At 50.4% G+C, this 20966-nt stretch overlaps 2 protein-coding genes across 3 annotated transcripts in view; both read right to left on the bottom strand.

Moving 5' to 3' along the window:
- The window catches only part of ELAC1 (elaC ribonuclease Z 1), a 30242-nt gene extending 22361 nt beyond the window's left edge, over positions 1-7881 (bottom strand). Inside the window, exons 1-2 of one of the 2 annotated variants that reach the window (XM_040337004.1) lie at positions 7775-7881; positions 1511-1714 (exon numbers count right to left, since the gene is read on the bottom strand). In XM_040337004.1, the coding sequence (XP_040192938.1) occupies positions 1511-1667 (157 nt within the window). In that variant the 5' untranslated portion in view covers positions 1668-1714; positions 7775-7881. The remainder of the gene's footprint in view (positions 1-1510; positions 1715-7774) is intronic. The other variant, XM_040337013.1, reaches the window with a different exon arrangement.
- A 12615-nt stretch (positions 7882-20496) lies between these two features.
- Positions 20497-20966, bottom strand: part of ME2 (malic enzyme 2) — a 110855-nt gene continuing 110385 nt past the window's right edge. Inside the window, exon 18 of the mRNA XM_040336976.1 lies at positions 20497-20637. The gene's annotated coding sequence lies outside the window, so the exon portion shown is untranslated. The remainder of the gene's footprint in view (positions 20638-20966) is intronic.

Raw genomic sequence — 20966 nt, 5'->3', positions numbered from 1 at the left:
TACTTAACATTGGTACGCCGCACTTACGCCACCATATAGCAGGGGTAACTATACGCCGGGAAAAGCCTAACGTAAACGGCGTAACTTTACTGCGTCGGCCGGGCGTACGTTCGTGAATTCGCGTATCTAGCTGATTTACATATTTCGATGCGTAAATCAGCGTACACGCCCCTAGCGGCCGGCGTATATATGCAGTTACGATCCGACGGCATAAGAGACTTACGCCTGGCGGATCTAATAGATATCTATGCGTAACTGATTCTAAGAATCAGGCGCATAGATACGACGGCACAACGCAGAGATACGCCGTCGTATCTGCACTGAGAATCTGGCCCTAAATCAGTGTCCTTCAGCAGGTCTCCCCCCCCCTCCTCAGGCCCTTAACACAGAAAATTCTGGGGCCCAAATGGTAGTCACTTGCCCTTAGGAGCAGTATCACTAAGACCACAGCCCCAGGAGTACTAGAACCCTCCCTAACGAGGCTAGAACAATCGTCTCATGCCTCCTGTCTACTTCTCACCTCCCCAGACACCTTCTAGACACCTTCTGGACACCTCCTTCCAGGGACTGGCCAGGGCATTATAAATATTTGGCCAATCATTTGAATTTCCCTCCCTATGCTCTGGAAGCTACTACAAGGGGAAGCAATCAAACAGCTCACGAACCCTGATTAGACAAAACCAATCAACAACCACTCTACTCACTACAGTGGAGCCAAAAACACATTTTTCCTATCGGCCCAACTAGTATCTCCTTTGCCCGACTAGAAGTCCTAAGTCTTCCCAGTTGAATGACGTTAGCCAATTTCTTTGAGCCTAGACTGTCATGGACATACCCCCAGGAGGGGCATCATCATTCTGGCCTGGGATCATTACTGGTGCGTTGTTCAATGCAGAACAAAGGACTCCCCATCAGGGGAGGGCTGGGCAGGGTGGCAATTGCCTCCCAGGCCACCCTGACCTTATGGCCGGCAGCCGCTGCCCGATACCATTTTCTTTTTATTCTGGTTTAGGAAGCTGGGCCAGGGGCATGGCCACGGCGGCCAACCACTAGCTGTTGCATTCTGGGAGATGTAGTCCACGCTCAAGCTCCCGGTGGGTCGAAAACAGAGCAGCGCAGAGGAAACTACAACTCCCGGAGACCGGATTCTTGGAAGCAGGGTGTGTCAGGGAGTCGGGACGCAGGGCTGGGTGCTGACTGGAACTTGACCCCAGGACCAGGAGGCCGTGGCGTGCAAGGACCTGCTGAGATCACTGTGGTGAGAGACCCTGACCCCCCCCCCCCCCATACACCCAAAGTAACCTCCCCCAGTGATCAGGCTGCATTGTTGGCTACACTGGTGAGGCTGCATTGAAAAACCAGATGGGCCATGGATGGTGAGCTGATTCGGCGGTTCAATGGGCCAATTGACTGAACTTGCCCCCCAGGCCTAAGGCTGCCAGCACTCCCCTGCTCCCCAGAAAGAAGAAGATCTGTTTTTGAACTTTATAAATCGGCTTTGTCCACTCACCTGCTTTAAGGAGGCTTTTCATGAACTGAGTCTGCGTTCCCTCTCCACAGTCAAACAGCCAACATTCTCCTTCTGTCCGCAACACGAGAGCCGAGGCCCCTCTACAAAGAGATGGATAGGCAGATCCAGTCCCTAGGAAGGTGACGTCCATAGACATGTCAACTAAAATCAATGTTCACCTTAGAGGGATCCGTAGCATAGAACCTGTGGGGGAAAAATAAAAATAAAAGGCTGGTAAAGTGCTTATTAATTTGTGTTTAAGCCCTGGATGGGGCGCTGTTCTTTGTTTGTGCCGCTAATTGCAACACAACATTGCGCCGTCCGGTGTAGTTGTGTAAATGGGTTCATAGACTTCTATACGTCTGTGTACAGATGCATACAAAACTACACTGCAGTAATGTGCAGTAGGACGCATGTTTTACTACGTTATCGCAGCGTGGTGAATGGGATCTTCTATAACTCTGGGTCTTTCACATGGAGCTGCTCCGCTCTGTTCTGCAGGGGAACCACGAGTGGATCCCCCCTAAGGCCGCTTTCACACCGATGCATCAGCAGCTGTAAAGCACCGATATTGTAAGCGGCGCTTTACCGTTGTTTTTGCCGAGGTATTCGGCCGATAGAGGAGCGCTTTTAACCCCCGCTGTGGCCCGAAAAAGGGTTGAAACCGCTGGCGGTTTGGCCACGCCGCCCATTCATTTCAATGGGCAGGAGCTCCTTCACCGCTCCAAAGATGCTGCTTGCAGGAGTTTTTTTTAACATCCTGCCAGCGCATCGCCTCAGTGTGAAAGCCCTCAGGCTTTCGCACTGACACTGCAGGGAAGACGTTTTTCAAGCGCTTTACAGGCACTATTTTTAGTGCCAAAAGCGCCTGAAAAACGCCCCAGTGTGAAAGGGGTCTTAATCAGAGCTGAATGGGACAGATGTCAGTTTTTCATGCTAGTTTCGTTTGTGTCCACATTTGCACAGTGGACGCGGACGATCCCGCAATGGTTCTATGGGTGGCTGGATGTAAACAGACTTGTGCCCGTTTACATCATGATACCTCTGATCCGTCACATTTAAAGCGGAGGTTCTGTGGGAAAACTTTTTTTTTTTTTTTAAACACTAATCTGCTGCTTTTACTAAAGTATTTATTTTACTCACATGTCCCGTTTTAGCAGCTGCCAGGATCCTCTTTTCCCATAAAAGAATATTTTATAAAATATAGTGATGGACATTGCCATCTTAATTGTGGGCACTCTGAAACCCTCCTTCTTCCGGGATGCGGCGAGCCGCGCCGTCAACACTGCAGAGTTGCTATCACAACGGCCGGCGGCGTCCTGAAAAGGACACGCCCCGCTGTGATAATTACAATAGGGGAAGATGTATCAGCCCTCCCTCATCATATGACGCGCTTTGCGAGTCATGTGACCCGCTTCCCGCGTCACATGACATCCTAGCTAGCGCGAGACTACAGCGCCTAGCTATTTGAGATGACCTGCACGTCACTCACAGGAGAACACACAGTCAGCTCCCAGAATGCAAAGAGCCGTCGGGGAATATAGCGACACGCCCACTCCCCGCTCGGCTGAAAACCAGGAAGTAGAGGAGATAAGAGGTAAGGGAGCATTTAAAAAAAAAAAATGCAACGCTATCATCTGTAAATAGGGTTAAAGCTAGCAATGAGGGTAAACCTCCGCTTTAAGTGGTATTAAAAGAGTTGTAAAGGTAGGTGATTTTTTGTTATCTTAATACACTCACTTTATGTACACTTGCGAGTGCGGACATACCCGCAAGTGTATGTAAGGTGCCTCGCAAGTACTGTACAGACATTTTGCAGCTGCAGTAGAAGGAGATGAGGCTCCGAGAGAGTGGCCCGCCCTATTCCAGTGTGCCTCTGACCCCCCCCACTACACCCTAGAAGTAAAAAGGTATTCCATTAAGTACATTTTCATTTTACATGCATGCTCAGGTCCCATTGTGTACTTAAAAGTGGGGTAAGCCTGTAAAAAAAGTCTTCTCTGTGCCGCACCCACCCTAATACTTACCCGAGCCCCATCTCCATCCAGCAATGTCCACGAGTGTCTCGGCCGTCCACAACACTCCCTCCTCGTTGGCTGAGACACAGCAGCGGCGCCATTGGCTCAGAGAGAAAGGGGGGGGCGGGCCGCAGCTCTGTGTCTGAATGAACACAGGGAGCTGTGATTCAGCTTGGGTGCCCCCATAGCAAGCTGCTTGATGTGGGGGCTCTGGACAGGAGGAAAGGGCCAGGATCACAGAAGAGGGACCCAAGAAGAGGAGGATCCGGGCTGTTCTGTGCAAATCCACTGCAACTGAGCAGGTAAATATATTTTTTTTTTCCAATAATGTAAACATCTCTTGTGACAGCAATGGGTACGCGAAAGACCCTCTTTATGGAGAGTAAGGATGAGTTCAGGCGTGTTTGTAATGCCACGCCCCCGCCAGGAAGCTGACACTCCGCAGCGCTAATCACAGGTAATGAGACACTTCCCGATCCGTCCAGCCACGGATTGGGAAATGTTGTAACAGTGATTAGCGCTGCGGAGTGTCAGGTTCCTGGCGGGCGCGGGCATGTGGCATTGTGAACATGCCTGAGCTCATCCTTGATGGAGAGATCCCTCCTCTGCCCTTAAAAGCATTCAAAACACCAAAATGAATGTTTCTGAATGCTTTCGTATAAAAGAAAAAATGGCACCGACAGTTTACAAAGTAAACCGGACGTGATGTCATGTCACGGTTTACTATTACAAACAGCCGATCCCGGCTTTGCTTGGCTGTCCAGCCAGCCGGTGGATGCACCCTCTGGTTGCTTGGGTTTCCCGGTGGAACAGGAGAGTCCGAGAGATTCGCAGAAGGGGGTGGGAGGGGACGCCCCTTCACGCTGCATGTAATAGCAATCAAGCAGCTGGTGAGCCACTCAGGTTGCTATTACAAGAGAGCCGACCGCCAGCTCTACAAAACGATAACTGTGGGCATCATCCCGGCATTACCACCAAAAGTACCATGATGTACGGGTAGGTCACTGGACGGGAAGTGGTTTAGGGCCATGTGCGATTCACATGCGATCTGGATGTAGTGAGATTTCAGTTAATTTGATTTCCCTTCTAAATGTTTTTTTCTTTGTTTTCTTTCTGGCTGAATTTCTCACTTCCTGTTCCTCCTCAGTAAGCTGTTCTGGCTGACTAACCCACCATGAATGATGGGGGTAAGCTTACTGAGGAGGAACAGGAAATTAGATATTCAGACAAAGAAAAAAAACATTTAGGGCTCTTTCACACGGGCGGACCGTTCAGGTCCGCCTGCCATTTTTTTAGGCGGACCTGAACGGGCGCTCCGTGCTCCTCTATGAAGTCGCAGTGACATGCCCACTGACATCCGACCCGCCAAAGTGTGACGGAGGAAAAACCTACTTTTCCATCCGTCTGGCGGATCGGGTGAACACGGACAGAAGCGGAGAAAAGACAGGGCGGACAGTGTGCAGGGACCGCCCTGTCATCCCCCCCGGCTTAGCGGGGATCAACGGAGCGATCCCCGCTGAGCAAGCAGAGGTTCACAGGGCGGATCATTACTGATCCGCCCCGTGTAAAAGGGGCTTAAGAAGGGAAAATCGAAGGAAAAGGTAAGTGACCCAACAATGCACTAGCTTAAAGGAACCTATTTAGAAAATAAAAAACGAACCTTTACAACCCCTTTAATTCTGAATGTGCATTGCAGTCAAGTAAACGTTTTACTGTGCATTTGTGCAATGCAATGTTATTTTTATTAAGCTATTGTACGGCCCTTTGGTCATATCGGGAGCCACACACGAATGTGGTGCGGGAAACCTGCGTTCTGTGCACATTTCCTGCATCATGTTCAAAACGTACTGCACTTGTGCTCTGCAGTAGGAGTGCAATGCTAACAACACCCTGAACACAAGTCGCAAACGCAGTGCGTTGCCTGCACCGAATTGTATGGCGAAGAAGTACCATGCAATTCGGTTGCACTGCGTTTTTTAAAGTGGTGCATGCTCTACTTTTTGTTGAGGTCCGGCGCTATTTCACCAGTGTGAACCCAGCCTTAATTCTGAATGTGCATTGCAGTTAAACAAAACTCGAATTGCATTAACAACGCATGTGATATGCACAGCAATGTGGAGAAAATCACATGCAATGTCTGGCATCGCATAAGTGTGAACCTAGCCTAATTCTAAATGGCACCACAAAGCACTGTTAGGCGTGGTTCACACCAAGACCCCTTTCACACTGAGCCGCGGCCGCACTAGCGCTGCTCATTTTAGCAGCGCTTTAGCGCTGTTTAAGCTGAGCTTTTCGGCCGCTAGCGGGGCACTTACAACCCCAAAGACGGCGCTTCCAACCCGCTTTTCAGGTGCTTTGGAAGTGCTGCCCATTCATTTCAATGGGTAGGGCATTTTGGGAGCGCTCCCAAACGACCCCAAATAAGCTGCTTGCAAGACATTTCCCAACGTCCCGCAAACGCACCGCCCCAGTGTGAAATGACACACTGAAATGAATGGGAGGCAATTTTCAGGCATTATTTAGAAGCTTTTTCTAGGGCCTGAAAACCACCTCAGTGTGACAGATGTGACTTGAGTCGCACGACAATGAAAACCGCACTGTTTTTAATGGTGTCCGTTAACCACTTCCGGACCGCCGCATGTACATATACGTCGGCAGAATGGCACATGTACGTACCTGTACGTGCTCTGCTTGACGTGGGTCGGGGGTCCGATCGGGACCCCCCCCCGGTACATGCGGCAGTCCCCGTGGCTTCAGGCGCGGCTATTCGTTTATAGCCGCCCCGTCGCGATCGCTCCCCGGAGCTGAAGAACGGGGAGAGCCGTATGTAAACACGGCTTCCCCGTGCTTCACTGTGGCGGCTGCATCGATCGTGTGATCCCTTTTATAGGGAAACTCGATCGATGACGTCAGTCCTACAGCCACACCCCCCTACAGTTGTAAACACACACTAGGTGAACCCTAACTCCTACAGCGCCCCCTGTGGTTAACTCCCAAACGGCAACTGTCATTTTCACAATAAACAATGCAATTTAGCCTAGGTTCACACTGCTGCGAATTCAAAATCGCGGTAAAATGCGCGATTTTACCGCGATTTCGCGGCTGCGATTTTGGCCGCAATTTAATGTAAATCGCGGCCCGAAATCGCAAAAAGTAGTACAGGAACTACTTTTTGAAATCGCAGATGCGGCGTCGCACTGATTAGGACAGTGCCATTGCCGACAATTGCCGCCGATTTGAGATGCGATTTGACATGTCAAATCGCATCTCAAATCGTTCCAAATCGTACCCAGTGTGAACCAGGGCTGAAATGAATTTTTTGCTGGGAAAATGACAATGGTCCCAAAAATGTGTCAAAATTGTCCGAAGTGTCCGCCATAATGTCGCAGTCACGAAAAAAAATCGCTGATCGCCGCCATTAGTAGTAAAAAAGGAAAAAAAATAGAACTATCCCCCATTTAGTAAACGCTATAAATTTTGCGCAAACCAATCGATAAACGCTTATTGCCATTTTTTTTACCAAAAATAGGTAGAAGAATATGTATCGGCCTAAACTGAGGAAAAAAAAAATGTATATGTTTTTGGGGGATATTTATTATAGCAAAAAGTAAAAAATATTGCATTTTTTTCAAAATTGTCGCTCTATTTTTGTTTATAGAGCAAAAAATAAAAAACGCAGAGGTGATCAAATACCACCAAAAGAAAGCTCTATTTGGGGGGAAAAAAGGACGCCAATTTTGTTTGGGAGCCGCGCACATCAATACAACTCGGCACGGAGCAATTTTGGAAAAGGTTCCTGCACTACTTTGGTGCGGTTTACAGTGTGTTTTGGCCCCCATAGAATATACAAATTACTTCCAAGTAGCACTACATAATCGCACTGAAAGTCATACGCCTTACAATACCGGCCTATGCACCCACCGTACACCCGAGCTTTGTGTTAATGAAAGTTACGTGTCAAAGGGGCACCGCCAATCCATTCAAAATTAATGGGCTGCCTTAACATAATGCACATGAACACGCATGCAGGAACGCACAGCGAATATGTAAAGGGGCCCTTATAAACAAAGAAGTTTGTTTTGTATTTACAACCATTAATAGAACTGACATCACCTGCAATCCTATATATTTATATTGTACTATGAAACCCATCAGTCATTATGTTATATGTAATCTACAGGCAGCTTCTGCTCTTCTATTCCCATCTCCTCTCACCCTCCACACATCACACAAACCCCCTACTTACTGCACACAACCTTTTACTGACTTGCTTCCTGGAGACTGCAGCAACCACGTGTCTCTTCCAGGAGCAGGAAGTCGGCCATATTGCTACACCCACAGTACACAGGTCGGCCATCTTTCTACACCCAGAAGCCTTTTTTTTTAGTGCTGCTGTATAATGACAGGAAAACAAGTAACATCATATACACTGCTAGATATTATAATAGGATGGTGGCTATTTTTAAATAGAAGGACCAGAGCATGTTTGGGCTTATTTCTTGGTAGAACTACAGGTCCCAGCAAGTGCAACATCTCAGGTTTAAGGATGAGCTCCAGCTAGGGTTGCCACATCATCCCTTTACTCCAGGACACATATTAATTATACAAGTTCTGTGGCTGATTAAGGTGGTAATTAAACTCACTAGATGCCTTATCTGCATTAAATCAGCCTCAGAACCTGTGTAATTAATATGTGTCCTGGATTAAAGGGATGATGTGGCTATCCTAGCTCCGGCGTGTTCGCAAACCCCACGTGCAGAGCCCGCCAGGAATTCGGCACTGCGCTAATCACAGGCAGTGAGACATTGTCCGATGCTCGGCTGCAGAGATCGGGAAATGTCTCACTGCCTGTGATTAGCGCAGTGCCGAATTCCTGGCGGGCTCTGCACGTGGGGTTGGCGAACACGCGGGAGCTAATCCTTACTCAGGTTAATAAGTATATCCCTCCCTCACGATTGCTTTCTTTTTTATTATTATTATTTATTTTGCTTTTTTATTTTTACATTGTCCCTTTCATTTTATTTAATTTTTTATCATTTTTATTTTTATCACATGGAATGTAAAAATCCCCTATGATAGCAATAGGTAGTGACAGGTACTCTTTTTGGAAAAATTTGGGGTCCATTAGACTCTAGGGCCCGGATTCACGTAGAAGCGCGCATCTTTGTGCGGGCGTAACGTATACTATTTACGTTACGCCTCCGCAACTTTGACAGGCAAGTGCAGTATTCTTAAACCAAAGTTGCGGCGGCGTAGCGTAAATAGGCCGGCGTAAGCCCGCCTAATTCAAATGTGGAAGATGTGTGAGTGTGTTATGTAAATTTAATGTGACCCCACGTAAATGACGTTTTTTACGAACGGCGAATGCGCCGTCCGTGTAAGTATCCCAGTGCGCATGCTCCAAATTAACCCGCAAGAAGCCAATGCTTTCGACGTGAACGTAAATGACGCCCAGCCCTATTCGCGAACGACTTACGCAAACGACGTAAAACGTGAAAAATTCCACGCTGTTCCGACGTCCATACTTAACATTGGCACGCCTCATCTACGCCTCATATAGCAGGGGTAACTTTACGCCGGGAAAAGCCTAACGTAAACGGCGTATCTGTAATGCAACGAACGGGCGTACGTTCGTGAATTGGCATATTTAGCTGATTTACATATTTCTAGGTGTAAATCAGCGTACACGCCCCTAGCAGCCAGCGTAAATATGCAGTTGACATACGACGGCGTAAGAGACTTACGCTGGTCATATGTTATACAAATTCTGGCATATCTGATTCTTTGAATCAGGCGCCAAGATACGACGGCTCAGACTCAGAGATACGACGGCGTATCTGGAGATACGCCGTCGTATCTCCTACGAGAATCTGGGCCTAGATCTCTCCTCTGCCCTTAAAGCATCTGACCACACCAAGATCGGTGTAATAAGATTAGTGTGACCAGACGTCATCGTTTTCCAGGGACAGTCCCCGGAATGAGGCACTGTCCACGGAGGTAGTCTGTCCCCGGTTTTGTCCCTGCTCTGCAGGGCCGTGGAAGTCTGGTCAACTGGCATGTATGTTCCAGGTCCTGGGCACCTTCCCGGGTGCAGTGTACCGGAATGGAATAGAGGACACTGCCAGTGCAGCCACCCTACTAAATTCATTTCCGGAACTGGTTGCTAGGGCTGGCTCCGTCTGGCGTCTAGCAACCAGTGATGTCAAAGACAATCAGACAGCCCGTGCCTAGTGCTGCACTACTCTTTGCACCCACCTCGACAGTCGGGACCCCCTACTCCTCCTGTCAGCCCACCCAGTGCCCGCTGTGTCAGCCCACTCGCCCGCTGTGTTGTCAGCCCACTAGGTGCCAGCTGGGTCAGCCCGCCTGCTGTCAGCTAGGAATGGATGTGCCGGACTGCTCCTACTGCTCAAGTGGCAGGCGGAGAGTCCGGCGATGACATGAGAAGGCAGAAGTGGCTGAAGCTGTCAGGCTGACCGTAGAGGAGCGAACAGTGTCCAGACTCCAGTCTCGGATCCTCTCCTCCCCCCTCCTCCCTGCACTTCACCGCAAAGACCGAGGACATGTGCTGCATAGGGTGACCACATATCCAAACTACAATTCAGGGACATCCCCCTTCCCAAAAATCAGCTTGTGCTATAACGAATCACAGCACAGTGATTGGAAAAATCATAAATGCCGCCTCTTGTGTCCAATCACAAACAGGGGGCGGGAATTGTGCTCCTCCAGGCATTCCTGGCCAGGACAAGTACTGTCAGTGAGCAAAGCGGTGATGTGGCGGCCTTTTTTGGGGGCATCAGATTGGCCCGGGGGGTGGCTGTGTCAGTTTCATTCCTTGACACTGTATTGTCCTGGCATGAAGGTGCCCGGGTACAGACCTGCAAAATGCGGGACTGTCCCGGGCAATCCGGGACACGTGGTCATCCTAGTGCTGCAGGAAGTGAGTGACACCTACAAGGAACTGCAGTAATTCAGGTACAGATAACATGGGGACATACACCACAAGCTGGACCGGGCTTATGTCGGGGCTGTGACAGTGTCATGGTCTTACCTCTCTCCTGTCTCCTTCGTTTGACATGTGCTGGCGGCCATCTTGGTTTCTGGGTCTCTTGTAGCCTTCCACCCTGCGGCTCCTCCTTCCCACTGGGAGGAGCTGGATGCCTGGCTCATATATATAGGAGGTCTGTGGCTTCAGTTCCTTGCTTGGTCCTCCTGTGTTCACATGCTTCTAAGACGGCTGCTGCTTCTGGTTCCGATCCTGGCTTCGTCTGACTTCCCTGCTGGTTCCTGATCCTGGCTTCGTCCGACTACCCTTCTGGTTCCTGACCTCTGGCTTCGCAAAGACTCTGCTTCGGTTTTACCATCCGTTTGGACTTTTGCTTTACAGCTTGATTTTCAAATAAGCCTTCTTATTTTCACTTATCTCTTGTTGTACGTCTGGTTCATGGTTCCGTAACATTAGGACCAAGCCATGAATTTTGACGGTACAGGGCCATCCTCGCTACCCACGCTGGTTGCCAGACTTGATCAGCAGGATTACCTGTTGGGTCAGTTCGCCGTGGCGTTGCAAACCCTGGTTGAACGCACGGCTCATTTCGCTCCCATTGCCGATGGGTCGGTTGTCGCTCCTACTGCCGCTCCGGTTGTTGCGCCAGAGTCTACCCCGACACCTGTTGTTGCGCCTGCGGTGTTTCGGGGTATGACCGGTTCTGCCCCCCTTCCACAGCGATTTGGGGGAGAGCCAACTCAGTGCCGAGGTTTCCTTAACCAAGTGGGCATTTATTTCGAGTTGCTGCCACATGCCTTTCCCACTGAGAGATCAAAGGTGGGCTTCTTGATCTCGCTGCTCTCGGACAAGGCCTTGGTCTGGGCCAGCCCTTTATGGGAGAACAACAATCCGGTGGTTGCCGAGTTTTCCGGTTTTGTTGCTTCTCTTCGGAAGGTATTCGATGTGCCGGCTCGCGCCGCCTCTGCTGCGAAGCTCCTTATGTCCGTCAGACAGGGTTCACGATCCGTAGCCGAATACGCCATTGAGTTTCGTACCCTGGCAGCAGAGGTGGGCTGGAATAATGAGGCTCTGGTCGCTGCTTTCTCTCATGGTCTCTCGGATGCCTTGAAGGATGAGGTTGCAGCTAAGGACCTACCAGTGGAGCTCGAGGCTCTTATTTCTTTCCTGATTTTGATTGACACCAGACTCAGGGAGAGACCTTCCTTTAAGGAGAGCCTGCGGAGGCCTCCTAACAGTTTGGCGCCTACGTTTGCTGTCCCACCCGTGCCTCCCTCTCCTCCCACGCCTCCTGGGGTTGACTTGTCTGGGGGTGAACCTATGCAGCTGGGGTTTGCTCGCCTGTCCGAGGGGGAGAGGGTACTCCGGAGACGCGAGGGCCAATGCATGTACTGTGGTCTCGTTGGGCATTTTCGGTTGGCATGTCCGAACCGTCCGGGAAACGCTCGCACCTGAGATCCTGTCGGGGGCAGATCTTGGGTGGAGTCTCCTCGTCCCCGGTTTCCCGTGTTGATAAACCACTGATCACTGTTGTCCTCTCCTGGGTCGGGGGCTCGGTGACGACCCAGGCGTTGGTGGACTCTGGTGCTGGTGGTTTTTTCATTGATAGTGAGTTCGCTGCCGCCAATTCCATTCCTCTGCAGGCTCGAGGTTCCCCGCTGGCTCTAGAGGCGATAGACGGCAGACCCCTCCAGCCGTCACACGTGACTCATGAGACCCTTCCAGTGGGGATAGCCATTGGTGCCGTTCACAGAGAGTCGGTCTGCTTCCAGGTTATTTCGTCTCCACACTACTCGGTGGTCTTGGGGTACCCCTGGCTCCAGAAGCATAATCCGACTTTTGACTGGAGATCGGCCGAGATCCTCTCATGGTCACCACAGTGTGGGGCTAGTTGCATCCATGGGCCTGTCAAGTTGCTGTGTACTTCCTCGGACTCTCTGTTGTCTCCTGAATACGAGGAGTACCGGGATGTATTCGATAAGGTGCGCGCAGTTCCCCTACCTCCGCACCGCCCATACGATTGTGCCATAGAGTTACAACCTGGTGCCGTTCCTCCTCGCGGCAGGGTCTATCCACTGTCGGTTGCGGAGAATGAGGCCATGGAGGAGTACGTGATGGAGGCGCTGTCCCGTGGTCACATTCGCAAATCCTCGTCCCCGGCAGGGGCTGGATTTTTCTTTGTGAAAAAGAAGGACGGTGAGTTGAGGCCTTGCATCGATTACAGGGGCCTTAATCGCATCACGATCAAGAACGCTTACCCGATACCCTTGATTTCCGAGCTGTTCGATCGCCTTAAGGGGGCCACGGTCTTTACCAAACTCGACTTGAGGGCGGCATATAACCTGGTAAGGATCAAGGCGGGCGATGAGTGGAAGACCGCGTTTAACACCAGGACCGGTCATTATGAATCCTTGGTTATGCCCTTTGGGTTGTGCAATGCGCCCGCAGTCTTTCAGGAATTCATCAACGATGTTTTCCGTGACCTGTTGCAGCAGTGTGTGGTGGTCTATTTGGATGACATCTTGGTATACTCTGAATCCATGGAGGCCCACATTCTGGATGTCAAGCGAGTGTTGCAACGGTTACGAGAGAACAAGCTGTTCGGTAAGCTTGAGAAATGCGAATTTCACCGATCCCAGGTAACCTTCTTAGGTTACATAATTTCCGCTGAGGGGTTCTCCATGGACCCTGAGAAGGTTTCGGCTGTCTTACAGTGGCCTCAGCCCAGTGGTCTTCGTTCCTTGCAGCGCTTTTTGGGCTTCGCCAATTATTATCGGAAGTTCATCAGGGACTTCTCCATGCTGGCCAAGCCTCTCACGGATCTGACCAGGAAGGGCAGTAATTCCCAGGTCTGGCCGCTCGAGGCCATCTGGGCTTTTGAGGCCCTAAAATCCGCCTTTGTGTCGGCCCCGATTCTGTCTCATCCCAACCCTGGGTTGCCCTTTGTCCTCGAGGTGGACGCGTCTGAGACGGGAGTAGGCGCCCTTCTGTCTCAGCGTAGAACACCAGAGGGTCCGCTGCTTCCTTGTGGATTTTACTCCCGGAAACTGTCTCCCGCGGAGTGCAACTATCAGATTGGTGACAGGGAGTTATTGGCCATAGTGCAGGCTCTCAAAGAGTGGAGGCACTTGCTCGAGGGTTCGGTGGTTCCGGTTCTCATCCTGACGGACCACAAGAATCTGACCTACCTTTCTGAGGCCAAGAGATTGACACCACGTCAGGCGAGATGGGCTCTGTTCTTGTCACGTTTTAATTACGTGGTCTCCTACCTACCCGGTTCCAAGAACATCAGGGCGGATGCCTTATCACGGCAGTACTCCGAGCTGTCCAGGGAGGAATCTATACCGACTTCGGTCATACCTCCGAATCAGATCCTGGCCGCCATTCGCACCAGCCTGACCTCTCCCCTTGGTGAGCAGATTTTGGCGGCTCAATCTGGTGCTCCCTCTGGGAGACCCAACGGCAGATGTTTTGTGCCTGAGGAGTTGCGCACTCAGTTGTTGCGAACCTACCATAACTCCAAGACCGCGGGGCATCCTGGTAAGAATCAGCTATCCTGGGCTGTTTCACGTCTGTTCTGGTGGCCTTCCCTACGTTCCGACATCGCCGCATATGTAGCGGCATGCTCCGTTTGTGCCCAAAGTAAGTCCCCTCGGCACCTTCCGTTGGGCCTGCTGCAACCCATAGCCACCGGGGAGCGCCCATGGTCACACCTGGGGATGGATTTCATTGTGGACCTCCCTGCATCCCGAGGCCATACGGTCATTCTCATGATTGTGGATCGGTTTTCCAAAATGTGCCACTGTGTTCCTCTCAAGAAGTTACCCTCTGCACAAGAGTTGGCCACGATTTTTGCCTGGGAGGTCTTCCGGTTGCACGGTTTGCCCAAGGAGATAGTGTCGGATCGGGGGAGTCAGTTTGTGTCCAGGTTCTGGCGCGCCTTTTGCTCCCAGTTGGGGATTCATCTCTCCTTCTCCTCGGCCTACCACCCTCAGTCCAATGGGGCCGCAGAACGATCCAATCAGGCCTTGGAGCAATTCCTTCGTTGCTATGTCTCCGATCACCAGGACAATTGGGTTGACCTCCTGCCTTGGGCTGAGTTTGCCAGGAACACGGCGGTGAACTCTTCCTCTGGGACGTCTCCCTTCATGGCCAATTATGGGTTCCAACCTGCCGTGTTACCGGAGGCATTCTCTCCCCAGGATATTCCGGCTGTGGAGGATCACCTTTCCGTCCTACGCGCCTCTTGGGTACAGATCCAGAAGTCCCTTGAGGTCTCTGCGCAGCGCCAGAAACTCCAGGCTGATCGCAGACGAGCGCCTGCTCCTTCCTACCAGGTCATAGAATCAGTTACGCATAGATATGCCTAAGATCCGACAGGTGTAACTGTGTTACACCGTCGGATCTTAACTGCAAATTAAAAATGGGCGCGGGGGGCGTTCTCGCTGATTTACATTGAGAAATATGTAAATCAGCGAGATACGCCAATTCACGAACGTACGCGGGCCCGACGCAGTGTTGTTACAACGTTTTCGTAGCGGCTTTCCCAGCGTATACTTACCCCTTCTATGAAGCGCAGCCAATGTTAAGTATAGCCGTCGTTCCCGCGTCAATTTTTTTTTTTTTACGTTGTTTGCGTAAGTCGTTCTCGAATACGGATGGACGTCATTTACGTAAGCGTCGAAACCACTGACGTCCTAGCGACGTCATTGGGAGCAATGCACGCCGGGAAAATTCGCGGACGGTGCATGCGCATTTAAATTGGCGTGGGAACCCGCCTGATTTAAATAGTACACTCCCCCTAGCCGCGGAATTTGAATTCCGCCGGGGGTTTTACGATCCGCCGCCGCAAGTTTGGAGGTAAGTGATTTGTGAATTACCCACTTGCCTCTCAAACTTGCGGCAGCGGATCTTAAATCACATAGATCACGCGGATCTAAAGATCCGCTGATCTATGTGAATCTAGCCCAAAACATTTCTTTCATTATGCATATAGTAGTGGAGAATGGTTAAAACTGCTGTTTGAGTGTGGTTTTTTTTTTGCCATCTGTATGTTATTTGGGGGATTTCCCCATCATTTCCTGTCCTGTAGACGCAACAGGAAGTGAGAGGATATCTTTCCAAAAGCAAGGAAATCTCCTGTTAGTTGTCATGGGGTAAAGTGACCCCATTGGAAGATTTCCCTCTAATCCTATTCTGGTGACAACCCCAAATTTTGGATCTATCCTCAGTTTCGTTCACTGTGACAGAAGTGATCAGGACAATTAGAGAGGGTGAAGGTGGCAGACAGCAGTAAACAGGCTCTTTAAAGCGGAGGTTCACCCTAAATTTGGACTTTGGCTCAACTAAACTAGCAGGCAGAGACAATAATTAATCCATTGTTTGTTTTTTTTATTGGCGATCCTTACCTTAGTCAGGCAGCAGTTTCTCCCGTCACTCAATATTCCCAGCGGGAGTGGGCATTCCTAATCACAGGCTGTGATTGACGTGCTTCCGACCGGCGCATACTGCGCGTCACGATTTTCCGAAAGAAGCCGAACGTCGGTGCGCAGGCGCTGTATAGAGCTACTCGTGACGCGATGTATGCGACCATCGGAAGCCTGTCAATCAAATAGGAACGCCCAGTCCCGAAGATCATACCTGGAAGCGGCGGAGAAGATCTATCTCTAAAACGGTAAGTACAGCTTCGATTTAAAAAAAAACCCACCCGATTCAGCTTCACAAAATGAGCCTCAATCTAATGTTAAAAAAAAAAATTTGGGTGCACTCCCGCTTTAATTAGGCGGTCGCCTAAGGCCTCGCACTCACAGGGGCCTCGCGGCCACCTAACTTACCCAATGCATTACCCCAGTTTGGAGGGACAGGGGACCTTAAAGCTGCTGTGCTCAGACAGTGTTAAGAGCCCTTACTCAGAAACAGGGCCGCCAACGTCCCTAACAATCAGTGACTCCACCCCTTGTGACGTCAATAACCCAGCATGCCTACGTCAATGACATCACAAGGGGGCGGGTTTACCAGGTGACATCACCAGGTGGCCCCCACCCATTAGTTATTAAAGAGCAGGATCTTTGGGGCCACCTTGTTAAAGGGGGCTTCCAGATTCTGATAAGCCCCCCTGCCCGCAGACCCCCACAACCACCGGCCAGGGTTGTGGGGAAGAGGCTCTTGTCCTTGAAATATTTTTCCCATCATGGGTGTGAGTGGGGCCCCATGTCAAGTTTTGCCTAAGGTCTCACAAAGCCTAGAGCCGCCTCTGGCAATAACAACACGAAAGTGGTTCTAATTTCTTACCACTACATCCAAATTTAACCACTTGCCGCCCGGCCTATAGCATATTGACAGCCGGGAAGTGGTTCTGTTTTCCTGACTGGACATTATAGGACGTCCAGCAGGATACCATGCTGGCGCGCGCCCGTGGGGGAGCGTAGCGTGGCGATTGTGAGTGCATCGTGTCAGTCTGACACGCCGAATCTCCGATCATGGTAGTAAGTGCCCACCATAGTGCCAATCAGTGCCCACCATAGTGCCAGTGTCCATCACAGTGCCAATCAGTGGCCAGCATTAACACCTGTCAGTACCTGCCCAATCAGTGCTGCCCATCAGTGCCATCTATTAGTGTCCATCAATGCCACCTGTCAGGGCTAATCAGTGCCACCGGTCAGTGCTGCATATCAGTGCCCATCAATTCTACATATCAGTGCCACCTTATCAGTGCCGCCTCATCATTGCTCGTCAGTGAAGGAGAAAACAACATTTTATAACAGAAACGAAGAAAAAAAATTTTGTTTAGCAAAAAATAAAAAGCATAGAGGTGATCAAATACCACCAAAAGAAAGCTCTATTTGTGGGGAAAAATTAGTTTGGGTACAGTGTTGTATGACCGTGCAATTGTCATTCAAAGTCTGACAGCTCTGAAAGCTGAAAATGTTTCTGGGCAGGAATGGGAGAAAGTGCCTGGTATTGAAGTGGTTAAATAAATAATAATAATAATAAAAAAAAAACACATTTTGATTTTTAGTAATTTAAAGTGGAGGTTCACCCAAAAACCTTTTTTTTTTAACATTAGATTGAGGCTCGTTTTGTCAAGGGGAATCGGGTGTTTTTTTTTAAATCGAAGCAGTACTTACCGTTTTAGAGAGAGTTCTTCTCCGCCGCTTCTGGGTATGGGCTGCGGGACTGGGCGTTCCTACTTGATTGACAGGCTTCCGACGGTCGCATACATCTCGTCACGATTTTCCGAAAGTAGCTGAACGTCGGTGTGCAGGCGCCGTATAGAGCCGCACCGACGTTCGGCTTCTTTCGGCTATTCGTGACGCGATGTATGCGACCGTCGGAAGCCTGTTGGAAGACTGTCAATCAAATAGGAACGCCCAGTCCCGAAGACCATACCCGGAAGAGGAGGAGAAGATGCAGCTCTAAAACGGTAAGTACGGCTTCGATTTAAAAAAAAATACCCGATTCCCCTTGACAAAATGAGCCTCAATCTAATGTTACATTTTTTTTTCCGGGTGAACTCCCGCTTTAAGAAAAGGCCAGAGATGCATACTGTAGTGGGATAAGAGAGCCGTGTTTAATATTAACTCAAGATGTAAACAGATCACCCCTGTGTTGGAGATCCCCATGTCTGGAACTCCTGATTATCAGTAAAACAGGCACACCTATCTATTAACTTTTGTTAGGTAGGAAGCGGGGAGAAGAACTGAAAATACGCTAATGCCGCGTACACACGCTCGGAATTTCCAACAACAAATGTGAGAACCCTAGCGGGGGTCCCACAATTAGCTGCAAGAGGCAGCCACATTAAAAGCAATGGGTAGCTGATGACTCCTGGCAATTAATTGCACCCAGTTGCTTGTAATCTCTCATGCAGAAATCGCATACGAGTGCGTCCAGACCGATCACTCACATATGATAGCTAGTGTTAGTGCTGGCATAAGGCTGCTTAGGCAGCTGCCTAAAGGCACGAGGATGAGGGGGGGGGGGGGGGAAGACAGCCGCACTCCACACAAACGTAGCCTTTATTGTTAAAGCGGAGTTCCGGACACAATTTCACTTTTTAAATATAAATACCCCTGTAATACACAAGCTTAATGTATTCTAGTAAAGTTAGTCTGTAAACGAAGGTCCGTTTTGTTAGGTTGTTACAGCATTTAGACACTTTATAAAAATAGAAATTGACTGGGGCCATTTTAAGTGTGGGCATCATGAAGCCAGACTGTATGACTTCCTGGATTTCAGCCTTGCAGATCTCACACATGCTCAGTGCTGCACAAGCAGTGTAATAGGTTTCAGATCAGGTTTCAGCACCTGTACTGTCCAAGTCACATGATTCTTTGAGACTGGGGAGTGCACAGACTCCTGGAAAGTTACACCCACTACAATCCCAGGAGTCTGTGCGGTGTAGGTTAGGAAGCTTAAGCACCTAGGTGCAGGAAGAGGGAAGATTAACTATTCTGCCTAGCAACAACACTTTGAAGGCATCTAAAAAAAAAAAATTTCTTAAAGGACTAATGACATTTTTTTTAAACTACTGATGTAATGTTATATTTATGGGTGGAACTCCACTTTAATATCAGGAACAAGCACAAAATTAAATCACGAGTATAGTGTGAAACGCGTCAGCTGAGCTGTCCTGGTTGCTGTGGCTTGTAGTGCTTGTTCCCAATTTTACCAAGAAAGGCTACGTTTGTGTGGAGTGTAGCTGTCTAGAAAATTTCTTCTCCAGTATGAGGAGATTGGGTGCAAGGGCAGTGGCGGCCCATCCATTAGGGGCGCCGCCCCCCCCAATCCATGCGTCCGGCCCCCTAATGTACATTTGGGGGGCCAGATGCATGGATTCCAAGGGGAAATTTGAAGGGGGTATGCTAGTAGTGGTGATTTAGGGGGGTTTGTGTTGGGGGGGAGGATTTGCACTAAGGGGGGGGGGGTTGTGCTAGAAGAGGTGATATGGTAGAGGGGGTAGGGGAATTGTGCTAGTAGGGATGATTGGGGGTTATTTGTGCTAGGAGGAGGGATGGGGGGATTCGTTCTGGGCGGAGGGGGGGGGGTTGAAGTGGGTGGAAGAGGATGTGTGCTCAGAGGGGAAATGTGAAGGGTAGAGGATTTGTTCTAGGAGTGGTTATTTTGTTTTTGGGTTAAGGGCATTTGTGCTGGGCCGATTTGGGGGATGGGGGGCAAAGAATTATTCTGGGGGCGGGGGGGATTTTACCAGAGGGCTGATTTGTATTAGGAGGGGGTGATTTATGCTTAGGGGTAAACAAGCAGATTAGCACTCATTTTTTTGGGGGTGGGGGTTTGCCGATACATGTTGATCATACATGGTGTGGGGGGGGGGGGTAATTTGGTATCTTCACTCTGGGTTCTAGATGACATTGTCCCGGCACTGCAGAACAAGGCATGGTAAGTCAGTAATGGGGAAAAGACCAGTCACAGGCAATACTGGCGACTAGTCCTTTGCTTTCTGCCTGGGGCACAGGCGTTGGGTTGGGGCACAGGCGATGGGTTGGGGCACAGGCGATGGGTTGGGGCACAGGCGTTGGGTTGGGGCACAGGCGCTGGGTTGGGGCACATGCATTGGGTTGGGGCACAGGCGATGGGTTGGGGCACAGGCGTTGGGTTGGGGAACAGGCGTTGGGTTGGGGAACAGGCGTTGGGTTGGGGCACAGGCGCTGGGTTGGGGCACAGGCGCTGGGTTGGGGCACAGGCGTTGGGTTGGGGCACAGGCGTTGGGTGGGGGCACAGGCGTTGGGTTGGGGCACAGGCGTTGGGTGGGGGCACAGGCGTTGGGTTGAGGCACAGGCGTTGGGTGGGGGCACAGGCGTTGGGTGGGGGCACAGGCGTTGGGAGGGGGCACAGGCGTTGGGGCACAGGCGTTGGGTGGGGGCACAGGCGTTGGGTGGGGGCACAGTCTCCATAGCTCATACCCTGTTTAGCGTGTTGCACCATACAGAATTAACCAGCACTGCCAAGATCAGTTTTTTATTCATATATCAACTTTTACTTTACAATGGAAATATAAAACAGCTTATAGTTACAATTCATTGAAATGACAATAGATTACAGAAGAATGAAAGGTAAAGCTTTGATGGTGACAGTGAAGGAGCCTCAATCTTGTAGGGCTGCAGTTGGGTTGGGGAACAGGCGTTGGGTTGGGGCACAGGCGTTGGGTTGGGGCACAGGCGCTGGGTTGGGGCACAGGCGCTGGGTGGGGGCACAGGCGTTGGGTTGGGGCACAGGCGTTGGGTTGGGGCACAGGCGTTGGGTGGGGGCACAGGCGTTGGGTGGGGGCACAGGCGTTGGGTGGGGGCACAGGCGTTGGGTTGGGGCACATGCATTGGGGCACAGGCGTTGGGTTGGGGCACAGGCGTTGGGTGGGGGCACAGGCGTTGGGTGGGGGCACAGTCTCCATAGCTCATACCCTGTTTAGCGTGTT

The sequence above is a fragment of the Rana temporaria genome, chromosome 1, assembly GCF_905171775.1.
Source record: "Rana temporaria chromosome 1, aRanTem1.1, whole genome shotgun sequence".
Lineage (NCBI taxonomy): Eukaryota > Metazoa > Chordata > Amphibia > Anura > Ranidae > Rana > Rana temporaria.
The sequence above is the reverse complement of the archived record's forward strand: the minus strand, read 5'-3'. Positions and strand labels throughout refer to the sequence as shown.